Genomic DNA, 24,996 nt, shown 5'->3' on the forward strand with positions numbered 1-24,996 from the left:
TATTTTGATATTTCCGTGTTTCCTCATTTGGGGGTACCGCACTGGTAAAATGTGGTTTAATGGCTGAAAATCCTGAGGCCATCTGCTGCAAACCCAATCAGTGTGGATGAGCCTCCCTCAGGTCCCTTTTCTCACATGGTTAGTCTGTGCCTTGCCATAATCATTTTTTTATCTCTATTACTATTAGTTTAGTTTTGATTGTATTTTTAACCATTGTGTATGACGTGTTTTAGGTTGTCGGATGTGGAAGGGAGCGGGATTATTTTGCTGAGTGGCATTCTTTTGCCTGAAAAGTGCTTTACAAACAAATTTGATTTGAAATTTGATAAGCATCTCTTAATCGCCACTCATAAAAAAGAGAATTTCCATACGCCATTTGTCATCACCGCCTATAATTGTCGATCATTGTCCGATCTCTTAATTGCATATTTCAATTAAAATAACGTGACCGTGAGGTGGCATTGTCGTTAATATCTTTAGCGTTTCATCACTTTCCGGATAAAGACGAACAACGCTGGCGTAGGTGCTGTTGGATACGTCAGATTGGGGGAATCACCCCACTCGCACTGTGATGCTGTTTGAGGGGGAGGAGGTTCGGTGCTGAGCCAGGAGGGAAGGGGTGCGCCTTTATAAGAAGCCTCACAGGAGCTGCTATGTGTTCACTTGTTCAAACCTTTAGCCTGAGGATACAAGCAGAGACTACAAAACTGAAGACGCGCACTGAGAACAACTCCATCCTTGCTTATCAATAAAGGTAGGCAAGTTTTCGTTGTCACATTCCATGCAGAAAAAAAAACAAAAAAAAAAACACTTGAGGATAATCGACCCAAAGCGGATACCAATAAGCGCCTTTAACAGTTTTTCCTGAGCTCTGGTGGTGTTTTTGCGTTGTGATTTTATCCTAAGAGACCTGTCTTTAAATAACAATATCCACCAGGAGGCTGGCTGGCGTAGTTTATTTGTTTTTGTCACTACTTGGTTTGTATCCCTGTTGCTCGGCGGCCCACACCGTAACCGATTACTACTTAATTAACAAGATAGTCCCACGCTGTGCTGAGGCGGCACTTAGCAGTGCTTGGTGATGGGCTGAGGTGCTGATGACTTCAACCTGACTGGAGAAACTCTTATTAAAAAAAAGTAAACGAGGCAGGAGGAAAATCCTTCACATTTTCTTGGCAGGTGTGAGCAATACAGTACAGTATCAGAAAAAACAGCGTGGTTGATGGGTGTCTGACTTAAAAATCTGTCAATTGTACAGTGTTTTGACTCTCAAACTTAATTCACCTGGGGGACGCCAGAGCCTAGGTCTGGGTGAGGCCTGGCCAAATGGAGTTTTCCACAAAAAAAGCTTCAATAAACACATTCCACTGTTCTCAAATATCTTAAAAAAATCTACAGTATCTGAAATAACAACACAAAGAAACAGCCTGGTTGAAACCCTGGTTTGACGTAAAGATCTGTCAATGGCACAGAGTGTTTAAAGCAGTTTTCTCTTATTCAATGTAGTTGAGGACTGCCAAAGCTAGGATCTGGGAAAAGCTGGGCCAAATCTGTTTTTCCACAAGAAAAACTTGGCTAGAAACATTTCACTGATCTCAAATATGTTTTAAAAATTTACACACAAAAAAAAGATGTAAAAATCAAAAACATTCAGTTTTATTGTACGAATTAATCAGTCAGTACTAAATTAATCCATAATTTGCATGGGCTGCACTTTGTAGTTATGTCACAGCAGCCCGCAAACTAATTGGGCAACACGTCACAAGTTTGAGACCCCTGGTTTTAATAAATCATTAAGGAGGATTCCTATTCTGAAACATAGACCTACTCAACAGTGCTGCAACTGGTTGTAAGCAAATACTGCATTCTGCAATACCTCATCGTCAACAATAAGCAATCATTCCAACACTATCAACCGTAATTATCTCTGAAAGCCGTGTATGATAGAACCAAAAAAGGAAAGCTGATATGCTTATTATGGTTATATTGTTAGGACCTGCGGGTATTATGGGGGGGAAGCAGGAACCAAAACAGACATCCTGAAAAAAGGATGTTTAACAAAAAAATCCAGAAACAACGTAACAAATAAACAAGTGTCCTCAAAACCAATTAGAAAATATCCAAACCAGAAACAAAAAAACAAAAAAAAACACACCTGGCAATGACCCGACAACCTCTGATGTCTCAGCTAGTCAACACAAGAAGCCGGAATGATTAGGTGCAGGTGGGCACTACCTAGCCACTCCCCCCCCAGGGGGATAGAAAGCCAGATCCCGACATATATGCGCAAATACTTTGCAATATTACGAAAAAAATAAAATTCTGTTGGAGTAGTGTGTTTTTTCATATGAAAAGTTACCAATTATGCTGGAAGGAAAAAACAATTTCCAGAAAGTCATGTCTTTGTTAATAAATCCAGTATGTCATATGTAAATCAGGGATTACCGTGGGATTACCATTTTGGGCAATATTGTGAGATAACTCTACTTTTACAGTCACAAACCTGTGTCGTGACACACGTAAAGTAATAACTAAATGACAATTACGATAAGAGAAATTTTCATTTCCCCTCCTTCGGTATGCTTCTTTTTTTGTTCCGCAATTTAACATAAATGTAATTTCCGTAAGCAGCTTTGCTCTTTTAACTGGTGCTTAAGCGTTAGCTAGTAATTTTTTGACAACAGAAGAATCCCGCCGGTGACTATCTCCTCCTTCAAACGCAAAAAGCTGGGGAAGGGAATCAGTCAAACGCTGTTATTATGCAAAGCGCACGATGGTGATGAGTTTAATGATAATGGTAATGAATGTGCATAATCGCGAGCCGTTATCAGCGAAGACGTCGGTTGGAGAAAATGGCTGCTTAATGTGTCGTTGGCAGATAAATGACTCGGCGGCCAGGAATTGTTTCATGAGGGATGGAGACTGTTTGCAGGACGTATGCTCGCGCGTCGAGCCGCATGATATTTCTGCATTCAAGTTTGTGACGTGAAGAGGAAATGATTAAACTCTGGAACCTAATCTATGAAAGAAAAGCATCCAAATTAATAAGAGATTATTTTAGAGATGTTGTAGATTAGCGATATATGCCAACTCTTTTCTCACCAATTAAACCCCGCTTCTGGAGACTGATAATTGATAACTTTTATTATTTTAATACTATTTACTTTTTATTCATGTATGTGTGTCTTTGTTTTTGTTTACTGTAACATTTTGTAGGTTATGTTTCCTAAAAGTAATGATAACGAAGATCGATCTGTTTGCCAGTAATATTCACTGTATAATGATAATATATTGTTCTAATCATCATAATTCCTACATACAGAAATTGCAGAAAGCGAACATGATTTAAGTGCTCATTGTAAAAAAAACCTCACTTCTAAACATAAAAAAGTGCTTAAATACTGAATGCAACACATGACTTAGCTATGAAAATATATCACTCATTTTTATCAATTGGCATAAGCTTGGCTGTACACATTAGTAGCTATGATAAATAAAAAATAAATATACAAATATTCCATCAGGAAAAACTAATGTTTTAAGATTATGGGCACGTTGAAAATGTGAAAATACGCCACTTCAAAACATTATACAAGTTGTCCAATACTGAATGGCACACATGCCCTGGCTAAGAAAATATATGACTTATTCCCACCTTCTTTATTCAAATGGACTAGATTGTGTGTTGTACAGAAAATACTTATTTGATATTGTGTTTTTCTGGTATATACAGTATTTTACATATAACATAAACGGTACTTGAAAATAATCTAGTTTTATCAAACTATGCAATAAAAAAATCCCCACTACCTTAATCACACTTCTTGAAATCAATAAATGCTCTTATGTAGGACAAATTTTGGGACATTGATTGAAAAAGGAAAAAGCAAGGAAACACTATACAGCAATTTGTTTAAATGACTGGTCTTTATTTTTGAGCAAAATCTAAAAGCAGCGTTATTCGTGGTCAAATTCAAGATCTTTTAAAGGACTTTCAAAGCCAATTTTCCAATTCTTCCAGTACTATCCAATTTAGAAATAATACATTATATTGTTAATAATAATTATCATTATTATTGATCCTACCAACACTAATGATATATTTGAGTTTGGTGCAAACCAAGTCAATTCTTTAAAAGTTTAACTTCTGACAGCCCAAAAACATACCAATTTCAAGCATTCACGAGCACTTCACGCAAAATTCAAGCACTTTTTAAACCTTGAAAACACCACATTTAAATTCAAGCATTTTGAAGGATTTCAAGGACTCGTACAAACCCGGTACTGACCAAAACTACTTACATCAGTACTTTAATCTCGGTCTTGACAAATACAGTGTTGAGATATTGTTCTAATGAGACTCAGCTCTAGAAGAACAAGGCGTGATAAGTAATTCTGCACTCATTGCTTTAGTATTTTTTTTAGCTTCACAAATAACTCATATTTACACCTGACTGATAATAAAAAGTGAGAAAGTTTACTTTTCTTGGCTTGTACACTTAATAACAGATCAACGACAGAACGTTAAAACAGAAGCAAAACGATCAAGGAAATGCCGATCTGTGAGCCTCAAAGAAAGTGGAAGTCGGTGGCTATGTAGAAAAGTTTCATTCCAGGCGTGCAGACCCTGGCCGAACCCCGGCCCTTTTGCCGGCCCATTTGGCAGTCCATCTTTCTCAGCGCCATTGTAAAAGTCAAAAGCGGTCGATTGCTTTTCCTCCGGTTGCGTGTCCAATGGATTTGTGCGAGTGTCAGCGCGGCTTAACAGCAAAGGAATCAATGGCCCAAAGATGTCAGCCGCCAGACACGACTCCGTAATATGGCGGCAGGTCCTCTCATTTGCCGCTCACTAGGAATCGGACGTGAAATCAAACTCGATCAGGATTTTGGAACCAATACATGAGCGTGAAACCACGACGAGGTAGTTCCTGCGTCGAGCATTATAGTGTGCGACTTCCAATGCGTTCCCAACTATGAAGGACACGTCGGGCAATAAAATCCCATCCGGCTAATCGGCTCGGTGAAGTAATTTAGCAGAATCCAGTCCAACTGGGGGGAAAATAATACTAATCATATGCTTGATTGATCTCTAAAGGTGGCCAAACACACAAATAAAGAGGTGAGCTAGAATGTAATAGCGCTACCAGAGGAGCAACGATTATTTGACGATTTTTTACCGGTCGTATGAAACATTTCTATTAATCATCAATGAATAGTTTGGATGAACTTTTTGGAATAGGAATAAAAGAAATGCACCAGACAAGAGTTTAAGTTTTTGTCAGGAATTTGAAAATGTTGTACTCGTCTTCAGGCTTAAGTCATCATTGAAGCCTCTGTCAAGGTCCCTGTGTGGCACGTGCAAGTACGTGCATTTCTTAGATGCGCTCAAATAATTTTTCATCTTTCATCTTTTTGTGGGTTGGGTTTACCCTTTGGACTTCATTTGAAACAGAAATGTTCTGAGTTTTGCCATTTTCATACTACACTAAAAAAAATGATGATGAGCATGAAATCACTCTCCAGCCCACCCCCCGATTCCTACTGTGTTGCACATCCTGAACACCACTGGTAAAAGATAGAAACAACTAGGCCGATTGGAAAAAAATATATAAAGGCTTTTTGAATTCAATTGCGCATTGTTCACATATAATTAATATGGAAATATTCTACTTTAAACTGGTTAATGGCACCTCAAATGACACACTCCACCTTTAATGTCCATGGAAACAAGTAATTTAGCTTACTTTGACTATTATTTTTTTATTATTTTACTGTTTTAAGTTCTAACTATAAACATTTATCTTGTTTTTCTAATTATATCTCATCTCTTTAGCTGCACCGCTTATCCTCATTAGGGTCGAGGGCTAATTATATATATATATATATATATATATATATATATATATATATATTACACACGGGCAGCACGGCAGCGCAGTGGTTAGCGCGTGTGCGGCACAGTTCTGAGGTCGTGGGAACCTCCTGTGTGGGTTTAAATCCAGCTACCGGCCTTACTGTGCGGAGTTTGTATGTTCTCCCCGTGCTTGCGTGGGTTTCCTCCGGGCACTCCGGTTTCCTCCCACATTCCAAAGACATGCATTTCAGGTGAATTGGCCGGTCCAAATTGTCCCTAGGTGTGACTGAGTGAGTGAGTTGTCTGTCCCCGTGTGCCCTGCGATTGGCTGGCAACCAGTTCAGGGTGTCCCCTGCCCACTCCCCGGAGATGGTTGGGATGGGCTCCAGCCCCCCCGCGACCCTAATAAGGATAAGCGGTACAGCTGATGAGATGAGATGATATATATATATATATATATATATATATATATATATATATATATTACACAAGGGCAGCACGGCGGCGCGGTGGTTAGCGCGGCACAGTTCTGAGGTCATGGGTTCAAATCCAGCTACCAACTTTCCTGTGCGGATTTTGCATGTTCTCCCCGCGTTTGCAGGAGTTTCCTCCGGGCACTCCGGTTTCCTCCCACATTCCGAAAACATGCATGCCAGGTTAATTGGACGGTCCAAACCGTCCTTAAGTGTGAATGAGCGAGCGAATTGTCTGTCCCTGTGTGCCCTGCGACTGGCTGGCAACCAGCTCAGGGTGTCCCCTGCCCACTGCCCGAAGATGGCTGGGGGCAGCCCATCGCTCCAGCACCCTACTTAGGATAAGTGGTGCAGATAATGGATGGATGGATGGATTGATTACACACATATATACCTTAGTGAAAAAAGTTTAAATGTTTTAGTTTTCTTTTTTTACAAAACTATTCTAAATTCTAAAAATAAATGAAGGAAAAAATAAGGTAAAATCAGCTTGTGCATGAAGACTATAAAAACAGTATTCATTGGGAAGTAATTTGCTTATTTCAAGTATGGTTTTTGTATTATTTTACGATATTAACTGTATATTTTACTATTTTTCCTTCCCAAAAAAAATCCACTGAAAATCGATGTCGTACTTTTCTTATTTTATTGAAAAAAATGTCTAAGTCTAAAATAATACTAATATTTTAAATTAGAAAAATTACCTGACAGTGGAAAGAGTAATATTTGAGGGGAAATATGACATTCTTGCGAAATTTTTCTAATTTTTTTGGGATCAAAATAAAACACTTAGCTGGTACTATAGCATAACATGACAAATTAACAATTTAAAAAATATATTTTTTTCCACAAGAAAGTTTGATGGAATTACCCCGATCTTAGCTAACCTGCATTAGCTCCCTGTTAGCTTAAGATGTGATTTTAAGGTTCTGTTGGCATCATACAAATTAGTTTAGGACTTGCTCCCTCATATCTTTCAGATTTAATTTCCCTTTATGTTCCGGTCCAGAGCAAATTTATCTTCAAACTCTTTTTTTTTTTTTTATCAAAATGAGTTGGAAAAGCATTCTGTTTTGGGGTCTCTAGAAAAAGACTTATGGGAGGGGCAAAGTTTTTTCCTAACAGATTTGTATTTACTAAACCAAAATGTGCTTTAAATGAATGAGTTTGAATCCATATGAGTAGAAAAAAAGATGCGCCAGTTACACGTATTTCAGCTCAATTTCGTTTGCGATCAACACTGGAGATAAGAGTACTGCGATCCTGGCTGCTGATACTGAGTCACATAAATCAAAATACGAGCCATTTGCGCAATTTCTCCAATGCTGGCTATTAATCGTTTGATCTTGAGAATTTCTTATCAGCTTTTACAAGACAATGTTGTGCATACAGCATACTAGTTATTTTGAAATGACAAAGAACAATGGAAATGCTTTTAGGAGAAATAATGGGTAAAAAATGTCCTTTTTCGTTTGTCAATAAGCTCCAGTGCGTCTACTACGCAGTCAACTTTCCAAAAAAAGGTTGTAAAGAACAAGCGTTATGCCTAGAACCGAGGAGCTCATTAGTGGCATAGTTGCTTTAGGAAAAAAAGGGGGGGGGAGATCAAGACACACTAATAAAGCATGCTTTTCCTTCTAAATGAATCAAGGCAGCAAAACAAGAAATAAAAATGGAGCACGGCAAAGAGGTAGATGTCCTTCTACTCTCCAAAATAGCCCTTCCATCCCCTCTAATGCTTTTAAGCAGACTCCAAACAGCGCACCACAACAAGCGCGCTTGTTTTAGGCTTCCATTAGTGTTAACGAAGACCCTGGAATTGTCGTTTTTACCTTTTGAAAACAGGAAATCAATCAAAGCATACATACAAGGAACACTAGCGCGCCGCTTTTACGTGTCCTCTTGCCTGATCCTAAAAATACCGGAGTACAAAGTTTGTGCTTTCAAAAGAGGGCCCTAATAGGATACACGCAACTTTTAGGAGAGCGGAGCCCGGGCGAGTTATTAATAACGCTAATAGTGATTGAAATGAGCATCGGCGGCTGTGACGGAGGTGACTTAAATGGGAGAAAGGGGACGCCAGAAGAAAAAGCCAGGCGTGACTCACTCTATCTGGTCCATTAGCTGCCGGCGTGCCAGGCCCAGGCACAAAGGAGGCTGCTAATGCACAGATAAGCGACAGGTCTCTCCATGTCTCCTCCTTTGTTACCTTCTTGCTCTCTAGTTTGCATCCACTTAGACACTCGTGCTGCAACGCTAATACCTGAAAACGACCTTCTTCCTCTTTGTTAATTCCTGCCAATGGAGAGTATATTGGTATACGGCATCGCTGTGTGTTTTGCTGGGAGCATGGCTGTAGACAGAAAAACCGCAGAGAGTGATCAACTCAGCCCAAATAATCATGGGCTGCATTTCGCTTCGTCTGAAGGACATTGTCGACAACGTTATTAAGGACTCCTTACAGAGTCATCAACAATGCCCAGAAAATCATGGGCTGCTTTCTGCTCAGTCTAGAGAACATTGCAGACAACATTATTAAGGACTGCTTGTAGAGAGCCATCAACACAGGCCAGAAAATCATGGACTGCTCTTTGCTCAGTCTGAAGAACTTTGCTGACATTATTAAGGACTCCTTACAGAGAGTCATCAACACAGCCCAAAAAAGTATCAGCTGCTCTTTGCTCAGTCGCAGGACATTGCCGACAATGTTATTAAGAAATCCTAACAGATAGCCATTAACATAGCCCAGAACATTATAGGCTACTATCTGCCCAGTCTGGAGGACATTGGTGAAAACATTATTAAGGACTCCTCTCACCCTAGCCACCATCTGCCTTCTGGCAGGTGCTACAGGTCCCTTAAAACAAAGACTGATGGATACTTTGCGGATTTTTTCATATCCCGAGGGTACAAATCTCCTCGAACCGTGATAAACAAGGATTACAGGTTTTTTCTTTTTTCTGAGTTTACTATTTTAGGCTTTTGTTAAATGTTTTTCCTGGAGTCAACGTTAAATTTTGTTTTAAAGATTGTAACTTATGTTGTTATTAATGACTATAAAGTTAATTCAATTCAAACCGTGGCAGCTTGGGACAATTGATTGTATGGCCACGGCGGTTCCTCAACCCTTTCCAGGAGATGTGCTTACTTTTTACCGATGGAAATTTCCCCCGTTCTGCTTATTACAGAGCACAGCTCGTAAACGTTACCTCATTAATTCCTTACAACCTGAGGAGATTCATTAGCGTTTTATCACCATGCGTTTTGTGGCAAAACGCATTGATCTGAGAAAAGATTATGACTGCAGTCATAAAACGGATTCGGGACAACATGGTTTGGATTGTGTTATTTACCTGAGTGACTCATAACGTGTGATGGTGTGAAAAATAGCTTGTCTGTAAAACTTGTTTATTTCAGTGAGTTACAATTATTTTTGTATTTATAAGATTATTTTATTCTTGTGATTTTTTCTTCAATTTCACACAAAAATGCAGAAAAAATGTGATGTAATACATATTTTTGGGTTCTTTTTGCGCGTATGTATATTTTTATTTTCTGTTTTTAATATTATAAGTATTCATTCATAACTTATCATTTTAAGTAAACCATGCAAACTTATCTACGATACAAGATAACTTGCTGCTCATTTTAAGTATCACTCTCAGTTTGAATTGTTTTCATTAATATCATTACCAGTATTATAACCTTAATTAGTTAACATTTACAATATTTAGACATTAGAGAGCAACATTTTGCCATGCGTGTGGGCTCTTTTTTCCATTAAATGAACTGCACTTGTGTGGCTGCGATACATTATCCCCAATCTGCAAGCGGGGACTGTCACTCTTTTTTCCGTTATTTCCACCTAAGATTAAAAGCACCCGGGCGGCCAAGATCCTTTATCTGCGGTCAACTATTGCTGCAACGGGGGCTGGCAGAGTGCATGTTAAATATGGGGGTGCTAATTCACGGATTTTTGTATATTGCGAGAAGGTTTGATCCCTATTAACTTCGAAACGCAAGAGATTACAAAAACAAGAAAAGAGAAAGCGGTTGGAAATGTGTTGGCAAAGCACATAAGATGTCCCAGCATGCCTAATGGCTCAATTACCTCTGTGGGGTACATCACATGTTGTCCTACCCCCAAAAAAATAATCCTGCCGTCACTATTTTAGTCACTGCTGCGTTTTGTGTGAAACCTTGCGAGACTCTTTTGATGGTGGATCTGATTCTGGGAGGACATCCCTGTTGGTGGGATGTGGCTTCACAATTTGACTGTTTTCTGAATGTTTGTCCCAATCCAAATCAGCCAATCAACACCTATTGTGATATATGTGCGTTACCACATTTCACCTTCTTTGCCGTAGCAGCGCAGAGTGTTTGTTGTGATGATTCATCAATCCGCCCTCCTGACACACGCTCTCTTTTCAATCACAGGCCAATTATTGCTCGCTTGAAAAGACTTCAATTTGAAATTTCTGTCCTAAATCCGCGACTCCCACTAGATAGACTCCTTTTGGTATTGCACTAAAACACATGTTTAAAATCCTCATTTGTTCTTGTCTGCTATCAAAAACAAAATATAGAACAAAAAAAATTATTTCCCCTTTGGGTTTTTTTTGTTAGCATTTATAGAATGTTTATTTTTTTGGTGTTATTTTGTTACATTTCTTTTTGTCTTTTAACACGAAGTACAATCCGGCAAACCAATCAATCAATTAATGAATCAATCTTAAGCCATTGTTACAGAACAAGCTAGGTATCTAAAGTATCCACAAATGCCAATCAATCAATCAATTAATCAATCAATCAATCAATCACCTATATATTGTTAGCCATTGGTAAAGAACAAGCTAAATGTCTAGCCAGTTGCATTATCTAGCCAAGGGATCGGGAAACTTTTTGACCCACAGAGCCATAAAAGCAATACTATTTTTTTTTTAAATTTGAGAGGCACGCCTCATATTTTAAGACAAAATGCAACAAAACCGCTAAACCCGCTCTCCAGACAAAAGATAATTCTTCAGCACATTTTATTTCACTGTGTAACATTTGATGATTTGATTAAATCTACCAAATAGTAATACCACAGCCTGTGTCCCATATCAATAACATAACAATTCAAATTTGCCTCCTTCACTCAGATACTTAAGATGTTGAAGCTCATTTTGACTGTCAATAATTGTTTCAAAACCAAGTGCAAGGTCTTTTGTAAAAATGTCACAAAACACTACAAACGAGAAGGATAGGATTGTCTTTAATGGGCTTCCATTTAAAGGATTTCTCAGCGACTAAAATTGGCATCTCAACACCCGACTTTGGAAAGCCAGAGAGAAATCTGCTGCGGTCCAATTTTACCTCCAAGACTTATGTACTCATGAAAAAGCCATATATGCCACATACAATATCCAGCTATCTACAAATGATGCCGTGTATGGCTCGCGAGCCACAAGACCCGATCCCTGATCTAGTTGCTCAATGACTCAATCAATCGATCGATAGCGGTAAACAACAAGCTAGCTCACTGGCTGCAGTACCTAAACATGCCATCCAATCCAATAATCAATCAATAAAATCATCCCATCAACAATCTTGTTAGCCATTGGCAACCAACCAGCTATTCAGCTAGTTAAGGTGTTGAGCTATCTACACAAAAAGGCCAATCAATAAGTCGATCATTAACCATTGGTAAGCAACAAGTCATCTAGTTAGCTGCAGTATCTAGCAATCTACATGTCGTACAATAAATCAATCATCAAGTCAACCAGTGGTCTAGATACTGTTAGCAGTTGGTAAACAAAGGTTCAGCTACCTGCAGTATCCAGCTATCTAAAAGCTATCTACACAAATCCTGTGAAATCTATCAAATCAATCAATATATTGTTAACAATTGACAACAAGCAAGGTAGCTGCAATATCCAGGTATCTAAATGATGCCTAATCGATTAATCAATAAATAAATAAATCAGCTGATTATCTACTGTTACCAACCAGTAAACAAAAGCTATCTAAATATAGTATCCTGCTATCACCACATACCATCCAATCAATCAAAAAAAAAACAATCTGTAGCCATTAGTAAAAAAATGCTAGTTATATAGCTAGCAGCAGTATTTCTCTATCCACACATCTGTCAATTCAATAAAAAACTACAAAGTATCTAGCTGGCGGTACCAGCCATCCACTCAATTGTTCCCTCCTTTATCTATCAACATCAGTTTTAGTCAGAGAGCATGAGAAAATAAATTCAAATTATAGTGCTGACGAGAAATGGAAAAAATGTATAAGAAACAAAAAAGCTGTCACGGTTCTCAGTAGGCCCTCAAAACACACAAAAAAGTTTGCTGACCCATGCTTACATCTTCAAAAAATGCCATCTTTTGTGGTGCAAAAGGCTTTTTGTGAAAACAGCAGAGGTACAAACTAGTCATGGCATCTATTCATGATTAGATGTAATGGGCTCTCCCAAAGTTATGCATAGACCTCGGAGGAGTTGCACAGCAAGCATCTTCGAAACCATTTTGGATGGGAGCAAAATGTCTTATGATGTGACAAAGGCTATAATTCCCCCCTCCCCAGAAGAGGCGGGTGAGAATCACATTTGGTAACCCGAGTGGATCTTCAAAATGGATTTTGCACTCACAGCAAAAACGTAAATCAAAATAAAACATACTAAATATCATTAACTAGCTTCATTTTATTTTACAAATGCAGTAGACCCCTAAGATAGTAATGTTGGTCACTACGCATTGGTGTGGGTGGCACCCCTATCATTTTGTAATATAACAGGTTACGAGAGCAGTGGAGAAAAAAATAACAGCCACTCAGATCATTGTAAATTGCTTTTTCCCCATATGCAGCTGCCTGGCTTGTTGGGTCTACTACGGATCACAAAGCAGATGAAGCACATGTGCCCGCTATGCTTAGAAAATGTCACCCTGCGGGGGCTTCGTTTTGGCGTTCTCCACTTCATTAGCCTACCGGCGTCTTCCATAAACACATGTAAATGTTTTACGTTGTTAACAAGCATCCCTGAAGAGAGTCGCGTATAAAAACTTAGAAGAGCGGTTAAAATCGCTGAGATTTATTGAACAACCTGATTAGTGTTAACTTTGTCCAATTAGCTTTTGCTTTTTGCTTCTGAAAACTGTTTTAATCAACAGCTTACTAGCTGTTGTAAGTAATGAGCTTTTGTCTTTTTAGGGAAATCAGGAACAAGTTAGCCCCAGGGACAACAAAAGGGGCTCATTGTTTAGTTCGGAAAGAAGGTCCCAAAAACAAAAAAATAACATACTTCCTAGAGTCCAAGTCTAAAAGCCCGTTATGAAAAGTATTGACATTTATTGAAAAAAAGAAAAGGAGCTGCAAGAGTATAGTTAAATTCTCACTTGTAAATGTCTTGAAAGCTCTTGCGATGTGAGCTGCTGACAGCTCAATAATTTCACACTCAGTACATCACACAGAAAGTGAGTGAAAATCGAGTGGGCGAGTGGGTAGATTATCGATGAAGAAAAAAAAGCATTGAATACTCGTCGTGACTGTTCCCGTGTACATTACACGCAAGTACACAAAAGAACGTGAAAAGCGGACACAGGCCATTTACCTTCGGTGTAGGCGGCGCTAGGCTAGGAGAAGAGCGCTGAGTGCATAGCTCCGCTCACCCTTAACATTCACCCAATCAAATTGCTCTGTGTGAACTTAAATTATTTGATGAGCTTTCATATAGAATAGAATAGAATAGAATTTACTTTTATTGTCATTCTTTGTAACAATGCACACAGAACGAAATGTTGATACACCTGACCTGTACAGTTAAACTGTAGTGAGCCGATGCCGATAAAGGATTCCTTAGCGATGTAAAGCCAAAACGTGGTCTGTTGGTGTGACAGCTAGACTGTAAACTGTAGTGGAGAGTAAGCTCTTTATATACTTTTTGTATTAGTGCTATGTTGGCTATGTGCGCCCTAGACTCAACTCGGCCCTTATTAGAATTGGTACGCTATGGTTGAAATTTGCGTGAGCTTGATTTTATCTCTGAGCCATATGTACCTATGAATGGAGCCATTCCTGTCTCGCAAGCCATAGGTTCCTGATCCCTCCAATAGACCCTAGGGAAACGACAATCTGTTCTGAAGTGGGGATCGCACAGTGCCATTTAGTGAGAAATAGTAACCCATGGTAACAAGCCCGAAGAAAGATTCATTTCTATAGTTAGCATGTTTTTGCTTCTCACTTTACCAAAGGGGTCTCAAACTCAATTAACCTGGGGGCTGCCAGAGAAAGGATCTGGGTGAGGAAAGGCCAATAGGTTTTCCACAAAAAAAAATTCCGATAAAAGTTTTGACTGATTTCAAATATCAGTTTTTAAAATTACACAAAATAAGATCTAAACATTTTTTATATAAATCTGTCAATCAGTAACAAATTAGTCTATAATCCGCTAGGGCTGCACTTAAAAGGACAATATTTATTATTCAGTGACTCCTACTGGTAAAAAAAATGTCAATTATTAGAGAAAAAAAATTTGATTTAAATAATCAGCAAAACTACATGAACTATCATATAGGTGTGAATTTTCTTAAATGCTCATAGGACAAAAAAGTTATATTTTACATAGCATGAGCCTCAACTAAAGGGTGATGAACTAATTGTCCACCATCTTGCTACTACAAAAAAAACTTGCAAAAGGGTGTTTATAAAATTAGAAGAAAAATGGTGCTTTATGGTCACTTTGAGCCTTGAATTTTTCATTCCTACTTGTGTTTTTAGCACTCATATTTGGTTGCATTAGTGGTCAAATAGTGTACATTGTCCCTTAAACTTTCTTATTAAGGAAGGGCCTCGAACTACCCCCCTGAGGCTGCAAATGTCCTCTGGGCTGTGCGTTTGAGACCCTGGCTTTAGCATTACAAATCCTGGACCCATGGCAAATACAAATAGTATAATATTGTATTGTCAACTCAAACACAAGATTCTGAGTTGAAAAAAAGAGAAAGTCATCATGGGAAGTGATTCAGTTAATAGCATATTAGCATTTTAATGATACTGTGATGCAAACCAATAGCAGAAAAGCATTTTGTATGACGTAGACCAATAGAAGACAAGCATCATAAAGATGTAATTCTATATACAAATATATGCAAGAAATCCCGAAGGTTTTTGTGCACAAGAAATAAGTTGTTTGTGATGTCGTAAAATGGGGGAAAATGCCCTAGCGTGGGACCAAAAAAACGCACATCATAACGAAAAAACATCATAAAGCGGGGACACCGTATCCCGGGGTCCTACTGAATTCTGTGCACTGAAAAAATTACTAGATAATTTGTCTTCTGATATTTTTGTTTGAATTTTTATGCATGCATAAGGCTTACTTGTTTTGTTCTTTTTTTAATTCATTGCCTCGGGTTATAATCTGTTTATCATATTGCGGCAACACTGTCCAATTCTTAACCAAAGCTTGGACCTAAAATGAGGGAAAAAAATCATGCTAATAAATAATCCCTTGGATGAGGAACTGACGCAATCCTGAGCAAATACTTTTCTTCTCCCCCAGGCTCGACTTGCATCCCTGACCCAGACCTCAGCTCTCGATTGTGGGCCCTTCCTCCCTCCCGACTCGCCCTACTCTCCTGCCTGTTGGCCTGTGTTTTTTTCACCTATCGGGGGTGTGCAGAGCCATGAAGATGCGTTTGTGGTGCCTGCTGGTTCTACTGCCTTGTTTCTTCAACCCTGGAAAATGCGACTGCCAGGGAGAGTGCATGGCTTGCAGCCTGCTTCTGCAGCAGCAAGAACTGCAGCAGGCCTTTGACACGATGGTATGTCAATATGCGTGAAGCAGATATCTTACTTCCCTACAAATTCCATAAAAAATATTTTTAAAAACATATGTATGTAAAGTAGGGATGCACAATAGGATACAATCCTGCTTCTGGAGACCGATATTGATATTGTTATGAGCACCCTAACACTGACATATAGATCTTGCATGAAGTGCATGTGTGCTTTCACGACTTAAGATTACATCCATTCTAAACATTGTACAAGTCCTCCAATACTCAAAGTCACACACACATGCCTTAGCCAAGAAAATATATCACTCATTCTGTTAGTATCTGTAACAAATCAAAATAAATATGCAAATAGTGATTCAGAAAGGAAAAAACTACAACGAGAAAATTACGGCTATCACATTTGGATATAAATCATCCTTAAACTAAAATGATCTAGAGCAGGGGTCAGGAAGTTTTTTTGTTTTTGTTTTTAATAAATAACGGTTTCAAAACAAGGTGCAAGCAGTGTTCTTTTAAATAAATGTCAAAAAATACTGCAAACGAAGATACTGACGCATTTACCTACAATGTGCTGGGCGGACAAGAAGCACGCCGTCTGCATAGTTCCGCCCAATCCTGCCGCTAACTCAATCAAATTGATTTGTGTGCTTGGCTGGCGTTTCTGGCTGATTACATTTTTTATGTAGGATTTTATCATTAAGTGTCTCAACAGTGAACCTAAATAGTTCATTAAACCTCCGTATAAAGGATTCCCGAGTGACGAACAGCCAAAATGGGGTCTGTTGCTGTAAATTTTTGTGAGAAGTACGCCCTTCATATAATGGACCAAACCTTCCACATACTAGTGGTACGTCAGCAATAGACTCGACTCTGCGCTTGCCAGATTTGGAAAAATACAGAAAGAAATATGCATGAGTATGATTTTATCTCCGAGCCATATGTACTCATGAAAAGAGCCATAAAGAAGAATTTTGCTTATTTTTCTGTATCATTGTTCACATTTTGACTAGAAAATACAAATATTTAGAACAAGAAAACATTTAAAATGAGCTTTTTTGAAATACATGCACAAAATAAATGAACAACACCACCTTCCATCTGTAGATTAGATCATTGGTCTTATTTTTATCTAAAATGTTCTCACTTTACTAGAAATTTAGTTCAAGTTTAAAGAACAAAAAAAAAACAAAATTGTCAGCTTTTTTGGCAGTGCAGGCACCAGATAAATTCTTTTTTTTTAATCTCAAGACAATGCATGACTTCCATAGTCATATGTCAAAAACTAAAAGCACAATTAGGTTATTTTTCAGAGTTCTTTTGTTTGTTTTTTTAGTGCCAGCCATCTTCTCTAAATACAAGATTCACATCTTTTGCCGATAATGGTGCTGAATATTTTCTGACTTCTAAGGCGGGAGTCATATTACACGAATTCCGACAGCTTTACACCAAGTAGGTGGGCTAAGACAACAACTGTTTTGAAAATTTAATTACTTTTACCCCGGAGAATGGTGATATCAGGAGGACATACATTCTCGCCAGCGTATGGCATTGAAAACAATGAGCGGCTCGGGGATTCCATCTTTGGAACAATGAGTTTGCTGATCAAAAGTGTCAGTCAGCGGGCCGATGAGCCTAAGCAGCAGTCAATTACATCCTTCTATTACATCTTCCATAAAGGTCTCAGCTGTCTTCCTCTGCATCATTATTGGCTGAATTAGCCATCCGACGGCAATTCCAGGTTGCCCGGCGGCTGTTTTGACTCTTTCCCCGGCTGTTTGGAAATGAGATTGCGTGCGGGGCTACTTTTCCCAGACTTGAGGCTGAAATTGACTTCATTCATGGGGGGAGGAAGTGGGGCACAGCTGGAGCAAAATGGACTCGCAGCGTGACTATCGACTCGTTATAGGATTTGTTGGCATGAGGTTGAATTGCTTTACCATTAAAAGTCGCTAATATTAACATGCGTTAGGTATCACGGTGGTTTTCTTGATACCGCTGGGGATTTTTTGCCCGTAATGTGGCCTGCGTGGATGTTGAAAAAAGTGATTTCCTCCTCTCAATCAGAGAAGCACCATAAGGATAATAAAACATCTTGATTTTATAATGGAACGGCGTTGGAAACGTGTAGCCTCTGAGGCCATGTTAATGCAAACGATGACTGTACAGTATTTTCTCGCCCTGTCGCTATTCGACTTTCCCATCCTTGGTACATTGCAGATTAGTATGTTCAATAGATAAATATGTACATTGCAGAATCCAGGCGTCACTTTTACAAGCGCCTTTACAAGAGAACTGCTTTCTGTTCCTGGACTATTGAAAATCAAATAACCGCGTATACATGCTGTTTAAGAGCAATTTCATCAGGTGCGTGGCCAAGCACGACTAACATCATTACCCAAATAGATGTCGTTTTAGAAATTAATGTTTAAAAAAAAAAGATGATTTAATTCATGTCACTCACAAAAATCAGCAAAGTACTGTGCTTGATTGCTCCAAAAGTGTTCTCCAGTGCTGCATCAAGTCTATGTACCAGCTGTGCTCAAATAGGGCTCTCCATAAGCATAGACTTACACTATATATGGATGGAGACACCTGTGTCATTTATGCCGTTGGGGGAGAAAATGAAATGAAAAAGTCCTAGGGAAATCAACTAATGAACCTGAGCCTTTTTTAGCGAATAACCCGGAAATAGCAAATATTAATCGTCTCTGTATTAGTCACACGGTGCTTTGCAGCATAAAATTATCTGGGATGAGGAGAGCTGCGCATTTGCAGTAATTCTCACAAATAAACACATACTTTGTGTTATGCTATAATACATACATAACATACATACACTTTTATAAGAGTGGTTAGGAAACAGATTAACTACCAAAATTGATGGAATACTGTACAACTGATTAATTTCCCAATACATGTGAAAATTTGTCTAAAAACTCGATTAAGGTTCCTCAAATGCCTTCTCTGACTGCATGAATTTAATAGTAGGTAGCAGCATTAGCTTCAGCTATGGATATAAGGAGTAAAGTAATTGTGATTGGTGAATATACTTCGGAATGTTCCTTTAGAAGTTATTCTTCAGATTGGTCTTTGATAGCCAAGTGCCAACCACTCGACTTTAACAGACTAAAACAATAGGAACAATAGAAAAATAACTAAATCCTTATTATGCAACGCAAGAATTAAAGCATATGGCTTTGAATTGCTTAAAAAGATAATAAAGCGCACTTTTATCATTAAATAGTGAAGGATGTGCACCACCTTTTTTTTCTTTTGCTTACAAGAGGCCTCTCAGTCCTAAACTCTGGGAGATTGTATCATTGATCCGACTGGGAGAATCCCACACTGTGCTCATTTCATTGAAGGAAGATAATTAATTCTCGTTGATAGATTGGCGGGGGGACTCCCTCGCCTTTCATCCTCCTTCGTGTCTGCAGGTTTGTGATAACAATTTGACTCTCAAGGCAGATTTGAGAAGTCAGAGGACTTGGATTCCCACTTTTTGATGGTCAACTTTTCTATCCATATAGCAATATGGAAGTGCTGTGCAAGGATACCTCGTGACTCGAATGACTCTGTATTTGAAAAAAATCTGTATTTGAGCTCAATATTCAAGTACATTTTGCTTCAGTATTTGCACACACAAAAAAAAACACCGGAACTCAACAACTCGAATACAACCAAACATGTGGCTTAGAGCGGCCATCTCGGCTACTCTAGCCTGGTTTGGTGGAAACATTCCAAGAGAGATAGTCAGTCCAATGACACATGTTGAGAATTTATTGTAATTTTGTGTTTTTTCTGCCTTTTTGCACAAGATAACGAGTCCCAAATAAGTTAATGAAAAGAGGAAGGAAAGGAGAAAAACAGTGAGACCAGTAGAGTTGAAGAAATACTAGAATGGTATGATGTGCAGAGTAAATGATTTGAAATTGTATTATATGTTTAACCTCAGCGTGTTGAATCTTTATTATCCAAAAACAAAAACAATTGTCATTGTTTAGATGAATGTTTTGTAGGTATAAATGTATAAAAATAAATACCATTATTCTGTGGGGGAAAATAACTTCTCAGTACTTGAACGATTCTGTATTCGATCACCTATCACAAACAAATTATGGCGGAGTACCAAGGTATCGCTGTGAAAACTTTAGAAAACTTTGGAAAAAAAAAATCCTCAAATACTTCCTACGCTTAAAGTACCCGTCTAAAAAAACTGACATCTATATGAACAGTATTTTCAGTTAATTTGCTTCTGTCAATCACGACGCAAAGAGCAAGTGACCTCCATAGTGTGATTGACGTGTTCGATTAGTTCTGGACTTTTAGTCCATGCCGGTAACGCCGCCCCATTACTTTTCTGACAAATCAGCCAACCATGTCGAGTCCTTGAGTTTTACAAGATGAATGATGAACCAAGACCAATTTCCACATACAGTTTGTAGCAAAAAACGTGTCAAGCTTTTGTTACTGAAAAAGTACTTCTGGGCACAAATGTTCATTAAATTAGAAGTCATCAAAGTTCTAAAAAGACCAAAATCAAAGCAACAAAGATAAAAAAAAATTGATAAAATAAAACTCACCCGTAGCTGTCGCTGGGTTGATGAACACCGCTGGAAACAAGAAGGACATCATGAACCAAACACAACCCACGCGAAAGGATATAAATCATAACATTTTTACTGTCACCAGGCTTGAACCGACCAACAATTTCATTGAATTCATTGAAAGGTGGGAGGCATCATTTGAGGCGTCAATGAAAGTTAAATATTTTCTCTATTGGGTTAACGCCTAAATGAGTTCAAAGAGCCCTTTTTCTCACAGCGCCAATCTGCTTTCATCTTACTTTTAGCAAAGCTCTTTGGGGCGGAACACATTAGGTAGGAGCATGGGGTGGGCAAAGGAGAACGGTGGACAGTCATATCATGCTTGTCCCTGCGCTTTTTTTATTATTACTGTATATTTGTTAGTGTAGCATACTACACTGCATAGAGAAATATGCAACAGAATTCCAACAATCATAGAAAATGCTGAAAGTGAGAAAAGGCATGCTTCTAATACAGATAGTAAGTGCATTATTACTTTTAGTGTGCGCACCCATTGCAGAGCAAAAATGACGAAAAAATACAGACGCTCCCCTACTTACGACCATTCCACTTACGTAAAACGGTAGATACGAACGTTTTTTTCAAGATGTCGAAAATTATCCGGACATTGTTGTAAATTAGATTTTGTATTGTGTGCGCCTTTTTCCAAGTACAGGAACTTACTGTAATGCTTCTCTCCTCCGCTACCGGCGTGTGGAGGCGCTGTGAGAGGTCACCCAGTATCCACCCCGAAGAAGAAATCCAGCTTCTACTTCCTAATTCGTGTGTTAGCGCTAAGAACTTTGACGATTTTATCGTTTAGTATCTTGTGCATCCATTCAATATGGTTGGTGTAAAGTGTAAAGAAGAAATTAAATGAAAGTTAAATAAGAAAGCTTAATGCGGTTGAGAAAATGGTCAGATTACTTTTATTGGGCCGCTTTTACCTTGGAGGAGTTGCTTAATTCTTGAAGCGCATCTTCCAAAAGTAGGTTAAACTCAACTTTATTTATCTTTATAGAAGCATATTGTTTTATTAAATATTTGTTTTTTAGTACAAAACAGTACAGGTTACTTATACAATCCATAAACATACAGAATATAGCACTGAAGCAACTTTCAAACAAATTCAACTTACTAACGATCGTCTCATTTGTAAGTAGGGCGGAGTCTGTAAGTGATTTCATAACAAGAATATCAATTGTATTATTGAATGTTTGTGCTTAATTCTAACTGGATTTGTAACTCACAATCGATCCTGATAACTTCCCAACGATTTTGAGTCTGACAACATGCACATAATTGCACGCGCACAATGAAGGAGCTGACAGAGGCTACAGTGATGGCACAAGCCAGAAAATGGCGGACGCGACTTGAAAAGTTCCAAATCTTGTACAACTCCTTTAAAGTGTCAATGAAAAAGAAATTGCATTATGAGTAAAAGTTTGAGTAACATCATGTTGAATTAAATCGTTATACCATTGATCCAAATTGAAATGTTGAATTGTTACCCAATGTACACTACCCTGTCATCAACCGGCATGAAAATGGCTCTGGGTTTAAAGAGGTGATACGGGTGTGGAGGAAAACCCATATTCTTTTATGTATAACGTGCATCACTATTCTCTCTTTTAATCAAAAATCGGTATAAAATTTTGCATTTGATGTGACAAATGTTGATACGTGCAGCCATGATTCAAATAATTTACTGACAACTATGAACACAATACAAACATAAAATTGACTATTTACGTCATGTCATTCAAAGTCTGATTTTAAATCAGATAGACCAAAGTGTTGTTTCCCTGGTTATCTTTATCTTCTTATTTTTTCTTTTTTTTTTTTTAAAAAAGGAGAAAACAGACGACTTTCTGTTTTCTCCATTTGCTAACATTAGTCTATGATGAATAAAAATAGTGTGAGAATGAGAATTTATTGCACGTTACACACAAATAAATACAGTACTCCTGCCCACTGGAACGACAATGATTTTAATTCTTACGCACCCTCAAATGCCCGATTCAGTCTGGGAGATCTCACAATGTCCCCCACCCTAAAACATTTTCCCCTCAAATTTATACAATTCTCATAGGTCATCCTTTTTGATTTCGAAACGGAGAATTTCTCGTAATGGTGAGAGATTTACATGCCTGATTCAATGACATTAAAGAGACAGTGTGTAATATTTAGTGCCTCCTAGTGGTACAAAATACTTTCATTCGGTTAAAAAAAGCATTGAGATGAATACTAGACAAAATAGTGGCTCAGGTGGTAGAGTGCTCGTCTTGGCATCAAGAGATCGCAGTTCGAATCTTGGCTCCTCCGTGTTACGTGTCGAAGTGTCCTTGGGTAAGACACTGAACCCCTATTGCCCCCGATAAGCAGGTTAGCGCCTTACATGGCTGCACGACTGCTATTGGGAAATGTCGAGCACACTGTAAAGCGCTTTGGGAAGTCTTGACTTGAAAAGCGCTATATAAATGCAGATCATTTCATTTCATTACATAAACTATCATACCAATGTCAATTTTTATACATAAAAACAAAATCATAAGTCGAGAAATTTGTATTTCTTTAAAGTGGAATCCCAACTTAGGTCGCCGGCATGTTTGTCCACCATTCTGACACCACACTGCTTTGTGGCAATGGCCCTAATTCGCGACAGGCAATACAGAGCCATCTAGTGCTCAAATATAAATATAATTTTATTGTAATCTATAAGCTGCATTTACTCTTTATTTTTGTGGATAAAAAATGGACAACCTACACAATGCATCTTAAAATGTGTGCACCCGGCATACACATGAATATGCCGCCTCTTTGCATCCATAGGTGTGCATGTTGGAGTGTAAAGGTCAAGTCTCCTCCTCCCTCACCTGGCAGTTGTGTGAGCACGCCCTGAAGTTGGCCGTCTATCCCTCGTTGGGCGAGGGAGGCACCCTGCTCAAGAGCACGGCGGCAGAGGAGCAGATGACCTCCTTGGATCTGACATCCGACAGAGAAGTACAATCGGCGGCTTTCCGAGACGAGGACCTGGATGAGGACGAGGCCCCCTTGGAGCGGCGCGACCTCCGTTACGACTCATCGCTGCTGGAGTCCACGGAGGCGGGGGAGGACGTGCAGAGTCTGTCCCTACGTCTGGACAACCGCGCCGGAGAGTCGGACGAGCGGGGTGAAAGCGCCGAGGCCGCTGGCTTATCCAAACGCTTCGGCGGCTTTCAGCGGGGCCGCCACGGTTACCGGAAGTTGATGGGCTCCCCGGCCAGATCGCTTCAGAAGCGCTACGGCGGTTTCATAGGCGTCCGCAAATCTGCCCGCAAATGGAACAGTCAAAAGCGGGTCAACCAGCTGCTCAGGCAGTACCTGGGGATGCGGAGCAGCCGCAGCGGCCGCTTCAACGTCTCCCCGGTGACGAGAGTCTGGTGGCAAAACAAACTGTAACCGCCTCGGCGTACCACAATCCATCACTTTCCCGACAGTCCGGACTCTGACTTCCTCCATCGTCATGTCCAACACATACAACAAGGAATGCTTTGACCATGATCGATATTTACCATCCCGTCCTGTGAAATAAAAATAATTTAGAGAAGTGCAATTGAATATATTTTTGTGTGTCGCCATGGCGAGACAGGCCGAACTAGATTGGAAAAAACGAGTGTGACTTTTGCTACTTAGACTTCGTTTGCGCTCGAGTTTGGGCAATTATCTGGTTCAAAACAATTGGAATGTCTAGACATTCCAGTTTAAAATTCTGCCGTTTCTCAACAATCAGATTGAATTCTACGCTCGAGCTCAGACATGTGGACTCTGTGGAATTTAGATTGTTTTAACCAAGGACAACCTCATAGGCCTACTTTAGGTTGACTACAGTACACACAAAACTACAGGAATGTCTCAGCAAATTGAAAAAAAAACAAAAAACGTGTTAAATATCTGTATTCTCTGTAATGTACCGTAACTAAAAAAATACTTTCTAGATAAAGGAAAATCAACTGAAATGTTTTTAATATTGCCGACTATAGATAAAACTAAAAAAAAAAAAACATCTGAAAACATTGGAATATCAGTATAAAGTATACTAGAAGGTAGTCCGCAATATTAAAATGATGAAAAGCTGTAATTTTTCGGGGGATTTGTGACGATCCCAGAATGACATTTTTGGGGGGAATTGCATTAAAGAAGTCAAGTCAAGTCATGTTTATTTGTGACGGCCTTAATCACAAAGAGTCTCTAAGGGCTGCACAGACCACAGATTATTGCAAATTATTACACCATCCCCTGATCTAAAACCG

General features: G+C 38.9%; 1 protein-coding gene across 1 annotated transcript; it reads left to right on the forward strand.

The window, feature by feature from the left end:
* The first annotated feature begins 619 nt into the window (after positions 1–619).
* pnocb (prepronociceptin b) lies at positions 620–24,299 on the forward strand. Its single transcript, XM_088325518.1, has 3 exons — positions 620–754; positions 15,881–16,142; positions 23,537–24,299. Exons 2-3 carry the CDS (start codon positions 16,005–16,007, stop codon positions 24,143–24,145), a joined length of 747 nt encoding a protein of 248 aa, XP_088181644.1. The 5' UTR covers positions 620–754; positions 15,881–16,004; the 3' UTR covers positions 24,146–24,299.
* The last annotated feature ends 697 nt before the right edge of the window (positions 24,300–24,996 follow it).

Source organism: Urocampus carinirostris, chromosome 20, assembly GCF_059441175.1.
Source record: "Urocampus carinirostris isolate Australia breed hairy pipefish chromosome 20, RoL_Ucar_1.0, whole genome shotgun sequence".
Taxonomy (NCBI): Eukaryota; Metazoa; Chordata; class Actinopteri; order Syngnathiformes; family Syngnathidae; genus Urocampus; species Urocampus carinirostris.